General features: G+C 35.9%; 1 protein-coding gene across 2 annotated transcripts; it reads right to left on the reverse strand.

Moving 5' to 3' along the window:
- Positions 1-183: 183 nt before the first annotated feature.
- LOC124180142 (Y-box-binding protein 1) lies at positions 184-19,188 on the reverse strand. Of its 2 annotated transcripts, XM_046565254.1 has the most exons (6): positions 19,023-19,187; positions 15,279-15,342; positions 12,237-12,270; positions 11,153-11,737; positions 5,244-5,300; positions 184-4,602 (listed from the first exon to the last, which is right to left on the reverse strand). In XM_046565254.1, the coding sequence occupies exons 1-6, from the start codon at positions 19,081-19,083 to the stop codon at positions 4,558-4,560; spliced, it is 846 nt and encodes a 281-aa protein (XP_046421210.1). In that variant the 5' UTR covers positions 19,084-19,187; the 3' UTR covers positions 184-4,557. The 2 variants fall into 2 exon arrangements, with proteins under 2 accessions (XP_046421210.1, XP_046421211.1); XM_046565255.1 differs by lacking the exon at positions 5,244-5,300 and having other exon boundaries at positions 19,023-19,188.
- Positions 19,189-19,431: the final 243 nt, after the last annotated feature.

Raw genomic sequence — 19,431 nt, forward strand, 5'->3', positions numbered from 1 at the left:
TTCAATGGGCAAACGGATATTAATAGCAACCGTTAGTTTAAATTCATCATCATCATCATCATCATCGTCATCATTGTCATAAAACGGTGCCAGTTCCGTAGAAAAATGATTTAACAAATTTTTGTTCAAAAAGTGAACGTTTTTGACTCAGTTTTACATTTTTTTCTCTTTCATTTTTTTTCCTTTTTTTTTTGTTTTTGTTTTTTAATTACGTTTCATTAGTTTCAAGTTTCCAGTTATCAAACTCAAATCTAACTAATTGACCGTTGCAGTATTATTGCAATCATTGTGTAATATATATATATCGCATACATATTATACTCAATTTACGAAGTTGTTTATCGATTCAATGTTTCTTTTTTTGCTTATTTTCAAAAACTTTTCCTGCTCTTTTTTGTAAGTTAATAGACTTTAATACGAATTCCTTGTGTTTATACAGTTGTTGACTTTCCTTCTTCCACGCTTGATTCGTTAATATATTTCTTACAGAGATGAAAAATTAGGTATATTGAAGAAATCAAAATGTAGCCGTACTTGCCGGAAAAGACATGGTCTTCTTGCCGAAAACATGAACGAATAATATCGTCAACAATTTTACAGGCATAGTATAATCAGTGTCGCAAGCAAGATTCACTGCTTTTTCACTGATCCGATAAATTATCATAGCACTGAGAAAAAAAAAAAAAAGAAAACGAAAGAAAACTCGAAACTGCAAACACCGCGGGCTGATTAACATTTCCACCAGTAATCGCGGTACTTATAGTAATAGATATACAACGCTACCGGTAAACGTGTACATTACATGTAGTTAGCAACTTGGGAGATTGATTTCAAGTTGTTTGGTTTTGCATGTTTTTTTTTTTTTTTTGTTCACCTGTTTTGTCTTGTATTTTTCACCAGGTTAGGAATAGGATGGGTATGGCAGCGGATAATATCAACATTATTATACCTTATCCCGATGTTTATGTGTGTGTATGTGTTTGTTTTGCATCTTTTGGCTTCTATAATAATTGTTGTTCAATTTTTTTCTGCTTCAATTTCATTTAACATATGCATTGTTCTTTTTTGTATAGTCAGTTAAATACAATTGTATCAAGAAAAAAAATTTCGTCTCATTTTTTTTTTTTTTTTGTTTTTTCTTTTTCTTTTTCTTCGAGTAAGCTTTGATCTTACATACGTCTACGGTGCTCGGTTGACTTCGCGGCTACCCTCTGAGGTCTCTTTTACTCTCTTCCTCTTTGTATTTCGCCCTGCATGCATATTTCGCAAGCTTCATTACCAGACCTACTAGCAGCGCCTACAATTAATCGTGCCTTCAAACATTAATAATAATTTCAATCAGTGAAAATCGAATTACTAGGTAAAAGATCATACTCAACGAATACGCGAGAAGCGCTCCTAGTTTAGAATGTCGAAGCTTTTTGGTAACCGCGGGTTCTTCATAAATTCCAGCACTCTCTAGATATTAACTTCGATTATTATTATTAATTTTTTTATGATTATTTTTTTCTTATTTTCTGTTTTTTTTCTTCACATTTTTCATCACCTTATTATTATTCTTCTCTTTCTTCTTCTTCTTCTTATTATTATTCTTGTTCTTCTCGCAAATAATTATTAACACACAAACAAAGATATTATGCACATCACAAGGACTCAACGGGCTGTGTATATAACAAACGACGACACTAACACAAAACGTATCCTTTTTTTTTTTTTTTGTTGTTTTTTTTAACAAATCTTTCGTGGGGGTATTTCCTCTTATTTTTCATTCTTACACAGCAATGTGTTCCAAACAATATTCGCATATACTGACGCTTTAAACGAGGTGTATATATATGTTCAGGATCATGAAGTACGTCGATATAATTTTCTACAATGCGGATTGAACGAGATCGAATCTTTGCAAGCGGTAACTTTAAACAATACGACAATGGATTTATAAGGAAAAAATAGTACGAGGCAAAGATAAAATACTACCCTGGTGACTCTTGATTCGTCAAAGATTTTTCCAACCAATAACTTCTTTCCCCTACTTAAAATGATTTTGTTGATTGGATGAAACAACGAACGTGACTCGTACGAGAACTTGAGAATTGAAAAAATAAAATAATATTACACACAATCTTACAATTATCATTAGAAATGATACACTTTATTGTTTTATCTTGTTTCCACTTTTTTTCCATCACTTCATATCGCAATGTACAAATAAAAATTTTGAAACAAAGAATCTCGGTATAAAGATTGATAAAAGAACAAAAAAATTCACGTATAGGAGGTAATTGAAATATTCGATCCAGAGGAAAAACAAGATGTAAATTCTTCCATTTTTCTTTCTTACTTCTTTCACATAATAATCGTTTAAACTCCTGTCTTTCCGTGAAAACTTCTTGCATGCGTCGATGCCAGTGATTGTTATATGTACATTGAGGGGGAAAAGAAAAAAAAAAAAAAAAAAAAAAAACTTAGAAATTTCATTTGCATTTGCTAGTTAGTAATAAATTGTTACACATTTTCAAGTACAACCCACTAGGGGTAATCATTATCGTTATTGATTTTATTTGATTTTTTTTATTGCTGTAAAGAGTTGTAAAAACATGATTTAACAGTTTTCATTAATTGTTTACTTTTCAGGCAACAATCGCAAAGTTGAAAACTACGCATATTGACGCAAGTGGAAGAAAAAATTTACTTAATTTACAAATTATCGTCACATTCACGTTTCGTAATAATTTTAGATTAAATGTGTGGAGGTTTAGTGAGTGTGTTAAAATTAATAATTTTTGAACTTATCATTTCTTCTTCTAATTGTAACCGATCGATCGATCATCATCAGCGATATAATGCCACATAGTGTATGTATGAATGTGATGTGTGGTTCAGATCACAGAAAGAGGAAGGGGTGGAAAAAAAAAAACTAATACAATTATTATCAAACTAATTCATTAGTCATATAAGTCACACGTAGAACTTGGTCCAATGCGTCCGCGAAAAAAAAAAAACGTAAAAACAAATCAGGAGAAAAAAAATTCCGTGATAACTTGCGAAGCAACAGAATAAAACTTAGAAAAATAACCATGAAAAAAAAAACCAAAATTATAATTTCATCACATACATGACCAGACAGATATATACGTATATATACATACACATATATACATATATATACCATGTCCGCAAAATCTTTTATCCTCCTCCAATATTTCAATCAAGTTTAATTCATTTTTTGAATTAAAAATGGTATAACTATATTGTTAAGATCGTTATTTGATTATTTCTTTTATTATCGTCATCATCTCAAGTCTTACCGCGCGATTTGACTAAAAATTAACTTGTTATTTCTTCCTCGTTCTTTCTTTTCATCATGCAGTTAACAATTGTACTCGATTAATTTTCTTAGTGAGAAGAAAAGAAATTCATCCCAATCATTCTTCTCTTACGAGGCTGCATGATTAAAAAAATTCAATTCATTAGCTTCTACCCGCAGTTAGGTAGCAATAGTAGTAGTAGTAGTAGTGGTAGTGGTAGTAGTAGTGGTAGTAGTAGTAGCAGTAATAGTATAGTTGGTACATAAATTTTCGCGTAAAGATACAACATGTGTGAAACGCGACGCGAGAGACTTTGTTTGTTGGAAAAAAGAAAAATTGTTTTCATTAATGTTGTCGTTAATTCGATCTCGTGACGAAAAAAAGACAAATTGAAATTCTTATACACAAGATGTATCAACCACCGCCTGAAATCACTGAATGGTGAAACTGCACGAAATATTATATGTTTTGACCAAGTTACACAGTTTGTTGATCTACGAACCTCGCGTTGAGCCCTGACTTAAAATTCTTTCGGTTAGTTGTGAAAAAGGTACGTAAAATAGAATACAAATGGCAATAAGTTGATATTTAGCAAAACAATTTTCCTACAACGCATTTAATAATAATAATAGTTCTTCTTCTTCTTCTTTTTCTACTTCTTCTTCTTCCTCTCCCTTCTTCTTAATATTACGATGATGTTCGACATCTCCGCTGTGGTAAGATATTCGTATACAATATTTGTGTGATGAAAAACTAAACGGTTATTATAATTACTTAATTGCGCCTTGGGCCCCATCTGTAATACCGCGGTAAAAGAATGGTTCCTATATTCAGTAGATATAAATTCGTAGTGTGTTGTTGGTTTACTGTTACTGTTATTTCAACTCGTGAGGGGTGGGAGATTTCTTTTCTTTCATTCTTTTTTTTTTTTTTTTTTGTTGTGTATTTGTATTGTTTTTTTTTTTTTTTTTTTGTATTTTTTCAATAATTGTTATAGTATGTTGTTGTTGGTTGTTGTTGCTGTTGCCGCTGCTGCTGCTACTTCTGATGTTTAGCATGATTACTGCCGCTGCACGTTCAACACGCGATTTACTTCCGTTTGTTGTTATTATTATTTTAGTTTCATTTTGTTATAGCTGTTGTTGGTGTTGTTGTTGTTAAGATTTAGAATTAAATATTTTTTAAATCGCTATCACGTCGGATCAAAATGACGCAAGTTCTTCGGAAGATACAGCGGCAATCTTTTCTCTTAAGCAGTGCTTTCGGTGGTGGTGTTCTGCACTGGTTGACTTTCCTGAAAATTGAAGAAGAAAAACGAAATCGAAATAAATAATCAGTAAACGATGATCTTCTTAACAATGTAACGCGAAAAGATCAATCTTTCATCACTCGCACAAAGTTTCTCCCCCCCCCCCCCCCTCCGTTTTACATCATTTCCGTGTGTTATATACGCATTATACGAGAAGGCAAGGGTGTGCAAACTACTGCGACAAGCAAATAAAGTTAAGCTGTAAAATAATTCTTCTCAAAATGAGAGTATAGAAGAGTCTAATTATACACATATATCTATAATACATAAAGCAGAAAGATATCGCGTGTTTGACTTCATAGTTAAAGTTCAACGAAAAGAGGATTCGATTTTATCAACACAATAAATGAATACGAACAATTTTATGCGTATGGATGAAAATTGAAGGAACAGAAGTAAATTCATGATTTGCTTTTAGAGGAATTCCTGAATGCTAACAATAAGTATAATTTTCAGCGAAGTGAATTGATGGTAACATTCTACAAATGTGATACGAGTATATCGTATAGTGTATAGGTAAAGTTGAGAGTGGAAAAAATGAAAAAAAAATGAAAAAAAAAAAACACAAGTAATGGGTGGAAAAAGAAGTTGATACAAATAAAGAGAAAAACGAATAGTGAAATTACCTGTGGAGCGGGGGCAGGTGCAGGTGCATCCTTAGGTGCATCCGGCTTTTGCTCCGACTGAAAATAGTACAAAGAAAAAAAATACATGCAATAGTACTGCTGTGCGTGTACGTGTAAAGCGACTACGAAAGAGCGCTAATAATAATACTAATAACAATAACAATAGTAATAACTTAAGGAAACTAAAATTTGTAAATGAGAAACAATGATATTTCAAACAAATAACGAGAGCTATAATTTTGTGAAGAACACAATGGCCTAGCGATAAAATAATTATATACCAACTAAGAAATTACACTACCCTCAATAATATTACCATCTAAGATGAAACTCTAAAGCGGTAGGGGAGCAACGGCAATGAAATTTTATCAAATTTTAAGTAACACATATTTTAAATGGGTTGAAATGAAAAAAAAAAAAGAAAAATTGAAAATTGAAAATAAAAAAGGAAGTTAAAAAAAAAAAAAAAACATTATTCATAGATACTTTCAGAGAATTATATGGGACCTTAATGATGATAGTAACAATAGTGTAATGGCATTGTCAATTTGCTTGCAAGCTGTAGATTTTCTAAATTCTAAACAGCAGCGTGGGTACAATATACCTATAAAAATGTGTCGGGGGAATATGGCGAAAACTTAGCAGCAAAATTAGACGAGCCGCATATGGGAGACGAGCTTTGATGCACTGCAAGATACACATGTAATGCGATGCTTGGAGAGGCAGAGACAGATACACGTTATTATTAACTTAAATGCAGGGATTCGCGATTCTAGTCGACGTGTTTTTTTCGACACGTACGTCACTTCCAGCTTCGAGGTTTCTCCCCTTCTGATCAAGGGTCAATCATTCTTTAATCAATAATTTCTGAGGGATGTGGGAAAATTGTCGCCAGCCAACCACGCTTACCTCGGTTTAAAAACAAATTTGTTCACATCTTGACTATTACGATATTCATTTCGAAATGAATTTTTTTTGTATTTACTTTGCAATCTGTTACGAGTTGGCAAAAATATTGAATGAAAAAATTGACGCGAGAACTGAACCTGTACTCTTGTCCTTTCTTCGTTCATTTGTCGCAGAGAATTTACCTGAACTTGTCGAATTGAACAGCGTTACAGTTATAATATTTATTTTCAAAGTATCCGAAATAGATTTTATGATATTTCAGTAGAATAAAAATCATTTCTTCAACTGTTGATAGCTTTTTTTTTTTTTTACGTCGATGTTTCAACAATTATTTTCGTCAAACTTTGCAATTACCAAAACTAATTTTTTCTAAAATAATGTGTAGAAATATGTTTGTTTCAAAATTGCAAAAGAATAAAGTAGAGAGTCACAAGGATGTAGATGGAATTATTCAGACCGCGGACTGATATTTCGAAATGACTATTTTTTCAGGTTCTTTCCAATTTGTTTCCGTTACCATTATACGAATATAAACCATCGAATATTCGCGATTTCTAGTCAAAGTAAACTAATAAATATAAGTGAATAGAAATTTTAGAACGATTTCGAAGGAACAGATTTTGCAACATTTGAGTATGCTTGAAATTTCATTTATAAGCAATTTACTGAATTTGAAACGATCCTAAAGTCACACAACAACTTTTCCCACATAAAAATTGCATCTTCGAGTTTTCTGTCTAATATAAATAATTCGATGGAGGAACAAAAAAAAAAAGGTAATTTTATTCTTCCTCAATTTGATATTCCGGTTTTTGGCTTCGAGCCGATCAAAGTTCGTTAAACCAAAGTCGGAGGTTGGCTTGCGATAGGGTTACGGAAGCAATGTAGCAGAGGTTGAACGAGGGATTTGCAGGTAGGTTGGATCTGTTAGTACCTTGACAGGCTTGTCGCCGCCCTCAGAGAGGGTCTTGGCTGTAGCTTGTGCATGAGGAGGATCAGCAGGTTTGTTAGCCGCGGGCTGGAGGTTCTCTTTGTTGGCGCCCTGGAGATGGGTATTCGGACGTGGTTGGCGGGGAACACGACGCCTGTAGCGGGGGCGGAGGGGCCGCTGCGAGCCGCCTGCACCCTGCAGGCCCCCCTCACCGGCACCCTCCTCGTCATCGCTTACCTGACAATTGACAGCGCAATTTCGTCTATGCCAGTCACATTCCCAGTCTCGCATTAAAACTACCGCCTACTACGTTTGCCACATTCTCACTACACCTTTCACCCATCCGTTGTTTTTCTCACAAATAAGGCTGTACAATTCGTCAACTAATCGTAGACTTCGATTCAACCTTTTAGTACAATTATTCGAGTAACCACGACTTCGATTCATTATTTGGCCAATTATTCGATTAATCGTAACTTCGATTCGTTGCTTTGTCCAATTATTCGATTAATCGTAACTTCGATCCGTTGTTTTGTCCAATAATTCGATTAATCGAAGAATTTGATTCGTTGTTTTGTCCAAAAATTCGATTAATCGAAGAATTTGATGCGTTGTTTTGTCCAAAAATTCGACTAATCGAAGAATTTGATTCGTTGGTTTATCCAATTGCATATTCGATTAATCGTAACTTCGATTCGTTGTTTTGTCCAATAATTCGATTAATCGAAGAATTTGATTCGTTGTTTTGTGCAAAAATTCGATTAATCGAAGAATTTGATGCGTTGTTTTGTCCAAAAATTCGATTAATCGAAGAATTTGATGCGTTGGTTTATCCAATTGCATATTCGATTAATCGTAACTTCGATTCGTTGTTTTGTCCAATAATTCCATTAATCGAAGAATTTGATTCGTTGTTTTGTGCAAAAATTCGATTAATCGAAGAATTTGATGCGTTGTTTTGTCCAAAAATTCGACTAATCGAAGAATTTGATTCGTTGGTTTATCCAATTGCATATTCGATTAATCGTAACTTCGATTCGTTGTTTTGTCCAATAATTCGATTAATCGAAGAATTTGATTCGTTGTTTTGTGCAAAAATTCGATTAATCGAAGAATTTGATGCGTTGTTTTGTCCAAAAATTCGATTAATCGAAGAATTTGATGCGTTGTTTTGTCCAAAAATTCGACTAATCGAAGAATTTGATTCGTTGGTTTATCCAATTACCTATTCGATTAATCGTAACTTAGATTCATTGTCGATTTGTCCAATAAATCGATTAGTTCGAGAAAGAAATACGATTAATCGAAGTCTGTGAATACTTAACAAAACGATTAATTAAAGTCTACAAATAACTGGGAAAACAGTGAATCGAATAATAGGAATAACTGTAAAAACGATTAATGCAAGTCTACGATTATTTGAAAAAAATATAAATCGAAATCTACGATGAACTGATTATTCGTAAAGCTTTGTACAGTCAGTGGCAAAAAAAAAAAATAAATAAATAAATTGATAAAAATATCCCCAACCACGCAATATTTGATATGATTATAAACGATTCTTGCAAAAATAATCCTGAATGATTTAAAGACAAAAATTTTCCTCACCTAGATGTATTCCAAATGGGAATATGACTATATCATTGTACCCTGTATGTGTAATAAATAAATTTAAGTTTTACAGTTCTTCGGATTAAAAAAAAAAAAAAAGACAAGGCATGAGAGATCCCGATTACGAATTCCGATTTAAGAACTGCTGATTCATCTTTTTTGTACATCCATTCAAGACTCGAGGTGATTTTTTTTTACCCAAAGCTGTCAACCTTTTCTATGTAAGTAAAATATCGCATTACGTGTGCAAATTTCTTAAATTACGATACATACAAATCTGTATAATAAAAATAAACTCGATACTTGTGCTCGAGTCGAACGACGATAAATTTTACTGCAAATTGAATTATAGAATTGAGAGAATCTAATTCTTCATTTTATAAGTTTTCTTATATTTCCCTCCTTTCGAATAATATATCTGTCGTATAAAGTGTCCATTTTTCTCTTTTTCTACGTTGATTTAACCGCTTATAATCCGACAGTAAAAGCAACAAACTAAGACACAAGGTTTAAATTATTTCGCAGGTACGAGTAGATATGTAAATTGTGCATAATAATAAAATATAGTAATAAACAATCGATTGTTTCCGAATTTCAAGAGTTAATAGGAATAAGTAAATAAATATCCAAACGAGTAAATTATGAGGGATATATATTAGAAAAATAATCATTATTTTATATATAAGTGTACGAAAGGACGAACAATACTGACATTAAAACTCTGATAATAATGCAGGCTTCTACGAGTTAGCGAGCCAAATTTGTTGTAGTATATAGACAGATGTTGTTAAAATCGGTAAAACACATCAAACACTAGTGTTCAATTGATGAATATGCAGAGAAAAATATAATCGGCTAGTCCAGTTTACGTTGAAAACTGATGAAAAAAATGTTCCTGTACTTTTCTTTTTTTACCAAATTAATTTATTTGCATAAAATTATTCGATTTTGCATGTTGTATATTGCATATTATTTCAATTTCTCGACGGATAATTTTTGTCTGCATATTTACATATTTATTCACGGCTTTTAATTTATACTATCATGTAATCAAAAACTATAGGCGCAATTTATATTATTGATAAATGCACTATTTGCATATTGGAATATAGCGACATCTATATGTATGTACATGTACGAGGATTAAATAATAAAAGGAAACGCAAACCCGTTGAAATCTGCATTCAAAAAAAAAAGACCGCTAAAGATTCAAAGTTGTATAACACATGAACCAGCATTCCAAGTACGAATCAAACGCAAAAATGAAGAGTAAATAAATTATCTAAATAATAACTAACCAGTCGAATAACTAACTGAAGGAGTGAATAGATGAAAAATGATGAATTTCATGCCAACGCAAATTTGATCGACTATGTATAATTTGGAGTTGTACTGTTAAAAATCAATACTTTCTTGGCAATTTTACAACGAGATGGACTAACGTCGAGTGTTTTTCGCAAATTGTTACCTTCGTAATTCATGGTGATTCTTCCAGAAATTCTAAGAACAAAAGTCTAAAATTACGAACAAAGGCTTCAATATAGATTTTTCGTCATCATCTTCTGAACAAAACGACACACCAGAGACTGAAATTTAATGAATATAAGTACACAGGATTTGTCACCGTTCCGAAAATGATTTGAAATGAAAACTAGTTATCCAAGCCCTTGTTCCTAAATTTGTTTAATTTTTTGAAAGTTCTGTTTTCTTTCACTTTGAATTTCAGAAATATCACCATACTTTACGAATTCATAGATTTACCAAACACCGAACGTACGTACGACGATCATCCCGTAGTAAAATTGTCCAAATAATTAAGACCAACAAGCTACAGAGACCTGTACAAATGAAACACAAAGATACGAATCAAACAACGTGAAGAAAAGAAAGTTAAAAATCATATACTAAAAAAATTGTAATCAAACCCGAGACGATCGTTCAATATCGACGGCATGAAACACGCCCAGTAGAACTAACAAAACGATGCGTGATTCGAGATGGTGTGAAAGAGTATGCGGTAAAAGTAACCAACGACATTAAAATGTACACTTGGAGATAATGAATCTGAGACGGCTAATTTTTTACACTAGACAGTTATGTTGGCAACACGGAGAAACCTAAAGCGCCACCGTCGGCCGAGCGGGAAACTAATTCAATCTCAATAAACATAACATAACCCATGACCGTTAAATCTAACCTTAATCTAACTTCTTAGATTGACAAAAGTCATCATCCCCGCGGTATTTTAAGGTTAGATTCGACGGTCACGGGTTATGTTACGTTTATTGAGATTGAGTTAGTTTCCCGCTGGGCCGACAGTGGCGCTGTAGATTTCTCCGTGTTGCCAACATAACTGTCTAGTGTAAAAAATTAGCCGTCTCAGATTCATTGTCCCCAAGTGTACCTCGCTATCGTAATAGAGTAACGAGTAATAAAAGAAGTAGCGATCTCTTCTTACCTGGCCGTCCTGGCTCCTTGGACGCCTGGGGGGACCTCCTCCCCTGCCGCCGCGGTAATTGCGACGGAAGAATCGTCGGGGAGCTCCACCGCGTCCTCGTCCTCCTCCCCCACCGCGTGGCACGTTGCCTTCGGCGAGTCCCTCGCCGCCCTGCTCGCCTCCCTCACCGGCGTCCTCGCCTCCCTCGCCCTGGTGCTGGTGGCCTCCGGGACCGGAGCGACGCGGCCCTCGGTAATATCCGTCGAATCGACGTCTTGGCCTGTATCGGCGCTGCTGCTGCTGCCCTCCTCCTTCCCCGGCGCTAACGTCGTCCTGGGGCTTCCCGCCCTCGCCCGACTCGTAGCCTTCCTGACCCTCGCGTGGCCTGCGCGGCGGCCTCGCGCCACCTCGACGAGGGTAGAACCACTGACGGTATCCTCGTCGCTTGTCGGCCGCGTAGGGCGAGCCCTTGACCGCCTCTCCTTCCGGCCCAGTCACGTTCGCCGCCTCGTTGCCCTTCTCCCCGATCACCACGTCGAACTCGACCACTTCCCCGTCCCCCACGCTGCGTACAGCCTTTTTCGGATTGTTCTTTACGATGGCCGACTATAGGTATGGGGAGAAAAAAAAGAAATATGCCGGTTAGTTCGAGATTAATAGAGTAATAATTTTGAATGTTAAAATAATCGAACGTCATCGGGCTCAAGTTTGAAACGTTACTCTAATGATGCATTTTTTGAAAAAGTTTGGTCGTTATTTTGCAACTTTGGGATTACTTGAAATTTAGTAAACTGTTAATGTCAGCGTCAACAAACTCAGATATTGTCAATTCACCCCTTCTTCGGGTATTCTAAAGGTACAAAATCGTAGTTATTGTTTCAACGTTTCTATACATTAAAGTTACTAACTTCAGCCTCGTTGAATGCCGGGTGTCTGGCTATTCAAACAAGGTAGTAATTTTTACTGTGAGAACAATTAAGGGTACAAAAGGTTATCCAAATTTAATCGTAACACTTGATATCCTTTTTTTTCTCGTCAAAAAAACACAGATAAATTTAAAAGAAAAAAAAAGAAAAAAAAAGAAACAATTAGCAAGACAACTTACTTGATGGACAAATACATCCTCCTTGGTGTCATTCCTGTAACATACAAAATTGCATTCTAAGATTGGTAACATATTGATATACACGTTTAATACATAGGTCTGATAACAAAAGGAGTTTTTTGATTAGGAAAAAATTTAAAAAACTAAAACGTTGACTGCCAACTACGAGGATAATTGTAACATGTTTTTTCTTATGCTTTTTTTATTATTACTATGTACTATTATTAAAGTTTTGAATAATATAACATGATTAAATCAAATTGGCTCTTTAGACCGGAATCGTGAAAAATTCCGTGGCCGTCAACGTGTTATATATATATATAAAAAAACTATTTTGATAAATTAATGTATCTGTCGTTTTGAAGAATTTTAAAGCGGTTTATTGGGGATTATTTATTTATTTATCGTCGACCTGAACACTTTCTTATATAGATCGACGATAAACAAATAAATAAATAATCCCGAATAAACCGCTTCAAAATTCTTCGAAACAATAGATATATTAATTTATGAAAATAGTTGACGTCGAACAATTTCAGGCTCGCGTGTAGACGGACGATGATTAACGATATAATACTCATATACTTTGTATAGTTATATAGTTGCATGTGAAAGAGTACCGTGGTGTAAAAGCCCGAAAGAGAAAAAGAAAGAGGGAGATAGAAAGAGAGAGAGAGAGAGAGAGAGAGAGAGAGAGAGAGAGATGGGAGAGAAATGCGCAAGCGCATGCAGACACGTCGATTCGAGTCTATAAAGTTAAACTACACAACCACGGAGAGCAGAGAGCCGGGTAGTAGATGGACAATGTTACACGAAGAGCAGAGCGTAGATGAGGGCGAGGACGAGAACGGGGAGGAGGAGGAGAAGAAGAAGAAGCGGGTCGTTGAACTTGTACGCCGCCCACGGCAATATCCGACTACGACGACTATGAGGCGAAAAACGTAATAAGAAACGCGCATGAACAAGAAACGAGCGAGCGTTGACGTCGTTCCGAGGAAATTAGTACAGAGGGGTAAGTAAAGACCGGGTGGGAGTGGGGGATGATTTTGATCGATTTACATCTGATTTCTAAGCAATTTGTAAATTAATTATTCCAAGTTTATGCAGCTACAGATGATTCGATATAATCGTAAAGTTTATCGTACGGGACTTGTAGGTTTCGATTAATTTCACTGTAATACATGCAAATAAAAAAAAAAAAAATTTGAAGAGACTGAATAAAGGTGAGTGTAATGTAGCTTTGAATTTTGGAATACCTGCAATTGATTTTAATCTATTTTATCGACATATCGTATCCCCCCCCCCCCTTCTTGTCTGCATTATCCAAACGGATTTAGCAGCACTTTTTTTTTTTATCTATAGATAATTATTATAATTACAACTGTTACGGCACAGTATAAAAAATCTTCCAAACTTCTCTGTAACGTATACGATCATTTCTCCACGTGTATACATACAATATAATAATTTATCGTACTTTGATCTAGTGTGCGGTATTAAAAAATAATAATAATAATAATAATAATAATAATAAAAATTTACTTTCCATCATGTCGTGTATCATAGAATAATAATTTGTTCATTTTTGATCATTTTCAGCAAACTTGGAAACTAAAATTCGATTTACAAGGCAAAATGAATTTGAATATGAAAAAAAAAAAAAAAAAAATGGCTATCAAAATCGATAAAGAATGGAGAGTGCATAAAATTAGCAAAAAAAAATTACACTAATGAAGGTAGAAAAGAAAAAAAGAAAGAAAGAAAAAACAAAAAGAGGGGCTCGAGAAGAGATTATAGAACGGTACATTTTTTGGCCGAGTACCAAACGGGGAAAAAGGGGCCTAGAAATAGAGCGTCGTTCTGGAAGATCTCAAGCGACGGTGACACGTGGCTGTTAGTGCAGCACGCGATAATCTCTTATCGCCTTTGCACACAAGCCGCATCGCAATAGGAATCAGTGAAATTGGTTTGTTAAACTTTCATTATCTACAAGTAGGTTGCAGTTTCCGTTGACGTTTTTGACGCAAATTCTTTTTTTTTTTTTATTCGCCGGTTTACCGCAAAATTTTCAAGCCAAGAATTCTTTCTCTCCAAACATTTATCCCTGTTTTTTATCCTTCGTTTCTATTTCGGTGAGAATAATTGTAAAAAAAGTGATTTAAACAGATGAAAAAAAATAAATCAAGCGTGACAAAATTCGCCAACAAAAATTGTTTAAAAAATTTTCTGCAGACATAAAAATAAAATAAAGTCTGAATTGAATTTTATTACACTCGTTGATTACTTTGTAACGCCCGACCAAAACGGCGAAAGTTATTATACCTCGAATATAATTTGAAACTTAATTATAGCTATCGCAAAGAAGTTTATAGAATTATGTTATGCAGATACTGAATTATCTTTAAATACGTAAATACTTCACGTCAAAAAAAAAAAAAAAAAAAATACCGCAGAAACATTTTATATAAACGACCGTTACTCGCGCGTTTTATTGTAAAAAGCTGCGCGACATCCGTCCGAACCGGAAATGAAGCAAAGAATATTCAGCGCGTGTAAATTTTGCAAAAAAAATTTATCGCAGTTAAGAGATATGTATATGAAGGTTATTCACGTGAAAACATGTAATACGTATATTCCAGAAATTTTTCATCTTCTCCACCGTAGATTTGTATATAATATTAATCACGAATATTTAACACGCTTGCGATATTCTTTGCTTATTCCTGCAGGTTTATTTATATCCACAGAATGATATCTGACTGTACGATCCTCGCACCTGTTGCGCGTTCTTGCTTCCACCGTTCCATGTTTATACGTATATATGTATATAAACGTATACTTGCGTTATACATGTGCGAAAAGGAAAGCGAAAACGTGATGCGTATGCGTAAGAAAAAGAAAAAAAAAAACAAGTGTAAAAACCGGGAAGCATAAATCCGCCTTCGCAATTTTTTATACGTAAAATTAAAGCACGGGGCGTATGCGGATAACTGGTAAATAAATAAATCAGTTCGCTGTTAACGAAAAGTTAATTAAACTCACCTGTTGATGAACCCGTAGCCACTCTTTACGTTAAACCACTTCACAGTCCCGGTCACTTTGTTAGCTGAAAATAAATGGCAAATAATAATCGTCAGTTCAAATTCTCTTCATCGTGCAGCGTGCGGAATAAAAATTAAAAAACGACGGAGGGAAAAAAAAAAAATTATACAATTATTTATGAAAATTTTTTTAAAAAATTTACCAATATACTAAAGAATATTCTATTAAAATTGTTTCGAATACGTAAATATATTAATCATTCGTTCATATAGTTTTCATTACGCATAAAATATGTAGTGAGGGATCTTATAGCGGTTGCAAATAATAAATAAAAAAAATAAATAAACAAAGACACGTCCCGACATAAACAATCGGCTGTAACTCGATCATCGCTCGTCAAAATATCTCAATCGTAAAATATTCTTGAAAGTGAAAGATTACACGGCAGTCGGTAGCTTGGTAGTAATTCATATACATACAAACTATTAACGGATGTATAAAAAGAGAAGCTGCTGCTGCTGCTGATACGGTACAGTGCGATATTATTTCATCAGCTGTGCCTCGTACATTTTATAATCGCGAGCTCGTACCTGCTTGTTATAAATGTGTATTCATTCGACACCGTGTAAACACAAACGATGTATTGTAATAACGACAATAATAATGGATTAAAAATGAAAAAAGGCGAAACGGACGCGTGCGAATTACATTGTAAAAGGTAGTCAAGTTTTTATTGCCGCTTATTTTAATGTTAGTATTAATATAAGCGGTTTGTGTGTTTTGTTTTTTTTTTTGGCATTTTATGATACGTGAAGTGAAAATCGACTGAAAACGTTGACGCCGTAGCATTTGTTAAAATTAACCAATTTTACGTAGCGAAAATTTCGCGTACTATATTGCCTGCTAATGGGTATTTATAAACAAACGGACTCGCCGTAACTTTATTTTATACAAAGTTTGAAATTGGGATTGGGACGGAAAAGTACGCATAAGGCGAAATGTTAACTTCTAATCCACGAAAGGTATGTTATTAATAGCGTTTCAAATTCGGGTCATCGCTCGTCTGGAGATTCGATTCTGCATACGCGATATCGAGATACGAAAGAATCACGAGTGAATAAAGCGATTCGAGATCGTAAACGTGATATTCAGATAAGCCGAGTACTCGGATTAACAAATCATAGGAGACTCGCTACTCAATTACTTTGAACGGCAACAATAAAGATTAGCAAATCGAGACGCTGGTTTGCTACAGTGAAATTTTCCCACCAGTTGTAATGAGTTGAAAAGTAAGTGTGAGATCGAGACGATAATTTTTTCAAATTCGATATCTATCCCGGTATTGCTGACGTGATAATTCGCGAACCAACATGCCGAACGCTGCTGGAAAATTACGGTAACGTTAAACGGTGCGTGACCCGATTGAGGAACCGGGACAGGAAAAAAAAAAAATTTGTACGAATATACGAATAATCAGCAACAGCGGTGGAGAATAAATATCACATATGCATATGTATATAAATACACAGGCACACGCGAGTTACATAATCGTAATAATTGCTTATCACTCAACGCAGGGCGGAAGATTGTCTAAAAGCTCGACTAGCTTGTTCGTACTTATCACTTATTACACGTTACAAAGTGTAATAATTTGTCGTTTTGCATTTCTTTAGCAATGCGGTGAGTTGTGCATAACAAGACGATAAACGGACAATCGGATCGGTGCACCAGTGATCAATGCCCTCGGTTCTAATTGGTACCAAATCAAGACTATCGACATACATACTCGTACAATAAACGTCTTGGGATAATTCTCGTTTTCTATACATTTCAAATCATATCCCGTTTCGAATGAATAACGAAAGTTCGACGAATTTGCGATACCTGCGATAGCGACTTGAATATTTCCAATTCAATCGTACTATATTTCCGTAAAATAATTTCACACAACGATTTTCAATATCGCTGTATGGAAAAATATTCACGCATACGCAGATTTTAATACTACGCATGGAGAATATGTTAATCATTATTATTATTGTTTGTTGTTATTATTAATAATTATTCTCCAAGAATTCTCCTAGACGAACGATTCGGACGGAAGTGAGAATGGGAAAAGAAACTAAGTGAGTCTCAACGAGTCAGGGAACACCTTAAACTTATTTTAGGGATGATCTCACGTAGCTTCGAATGCAGCAACCATTCGCTTGGGCAGCGTGCTGTTTGGGTGACGCGGTCGGTCAGGAATCGTAGGTATCTTCTATCTCTGCTTGCTTCTTCTATGCCTATCTATAATCCATCTATATATATATATACACACACACGCACACACACACACACGCACGCACGATTGGGTCTCGGTTAGATTATTAAGGCGGAAGTTACTACGAGAAATCATCAAGCCGCATACAATAACGAAAATTTACCGACAGCAGAATAAAATATTTCACACTCGATGTCGCATTTATTTGAATAGCTGTATTGTAACAGCTACGTTGTAATGTCTGGAGATATTTCTCGAATGTGTTAAGAAAAAATTGTAGAGCTACATACACGTGACGAAAAGTCGACAACACCTGGACGTCGTCGTTTTTACAAGCCTGAGTTTATAATGCTCGAGCTGAGGAGGATTAGGCCGAAGTAAACGCGGACGATTCAAGAATGAATTCTATTATCTAAACCTGATATATGTATGTGTATATATATATATATATATATAAACGGTTTGCAGAAGGCTAGTGTGAGGAAATCGATGATGCAGATGAAACTGCAAGAAGAGAACCAGTTTTTCGTGATTTTCAGACCGGAAGAAGGCGATAGATGCAGAAGATATCCCGCGGACAATAAACGAGGAGCGTTGTGTTTTTGTTTTCTTCTCTTCTCTTCTCTTCTTTTCTCTCTCTCTCTTTCTCTGTCTCTCTCGCCCTTCCTCTCGTTGATGCCTGAGCGAAACGAAACCGTGAGAGGAAACGGCAGACAAAAGAAAAAAAGAAAAAACGAAGCTAAGAAACAGTTCGAACTATCGGCGCGTAACGGACGAACAAGCAGTCAATGGCAGTTTCTTGCTTAAATTAACGATATCGAATAAAACGTAGGGAAGACAGTTTAGTCGATAATCCGGCGCCCTATACTCGGCGGTGTGATAATACGAACGACATGTGCGTCGCGGCTTAATTACAATCATTTAAGGTTACTAGGTGATCCTTGTACCGACCCCCCCCCCCCCCTTGCCGTACACGATGTTCCTCTAAATTAGCCAAGCGTACGCCGAAAGCAGAGTGAAATTTGACCTCTGAACAATCGTCGAGGGTTACGGAATTGAAGAAAGAACAAATCGTAACTGGGGGAGGGGGGGGGGAGCGATTGCCATTTCCCGCTAAGTAATGCTAGTAGAGCCTCGCTTCTATTTACCAAATTTATTAAGCCTTGAAGAAAGTTTTCGTTAAAATGCTGCGCTGCGGTGGTGGATAAATCGATGAGGTGTTGAGAAAACGAAGATTCTCGTAACGGGCAACGTTTCCGCGGGATAGGGGTTATAGGGGGGGAGGGAGGGAGAGGGAGAGGGGGGGTTGGGTGATAGAGACGATTCGCTCGCGTTCGCGGCACGCCGGCCACATGGCGAGAAAGGCGAATACGTCTGCTCGGCGCGGGCGCCATTACCCGATGATGACCGTGGTAGGGTGCCGATTCGTATACGAAACGAGACGGAGGGATATTTTTGTTGAGATTTGAAAATTTACTCACCGATGATCTGCTTTTGCTGTACAGCCTTGGGTTGTTCGGGCTGCTTCTCCGGGTCAGCCATTGTGGTGGTGTTAGGTGTTAAACGACACGCCGCTGCCGAACCTAGGTGTTCCCGTCCTTCTAGTTGTACTGTTGGTTCCCTTCTAATGTTCCCAACATGGCTGCGGCTCCAAGCAACCGGGCAAACATTCTTCCGATCTAACGCGACTCCTCATTGGCTATCCCAGCCGGCGCTCGCCAGGGTCAACCAATCACCGTCAGAGTTACTTCGGCCGGCACACGCGCCACTCACTGGCTTTGATATCGTCGTCACGAACCCCGCCGGCAGCCGGCCGAAAACGATGAGCGCGTCGAGCGTGGCGACGAACGGACGAATCGAGCCTCTTTCCTGCGCTGCCTGTTTCGCTCT

Source organism: Neodiprion fabricii, chromosome 4 (genome assembly GCF_021155785.1).
Source record: "Neodiprion fabricii isolate iyNeoFabr1 chromosome 4, iyNeoFabr1.1, whole genome shotgun sequence".
Classification (NCBI taxonomy): domain Eukaryota; kingdom Metazoa; phylum Arthropoda; class Insecta; order Hymenoptera; family Diprionidae; genus Neodiprion; species Neodiprion fabricii.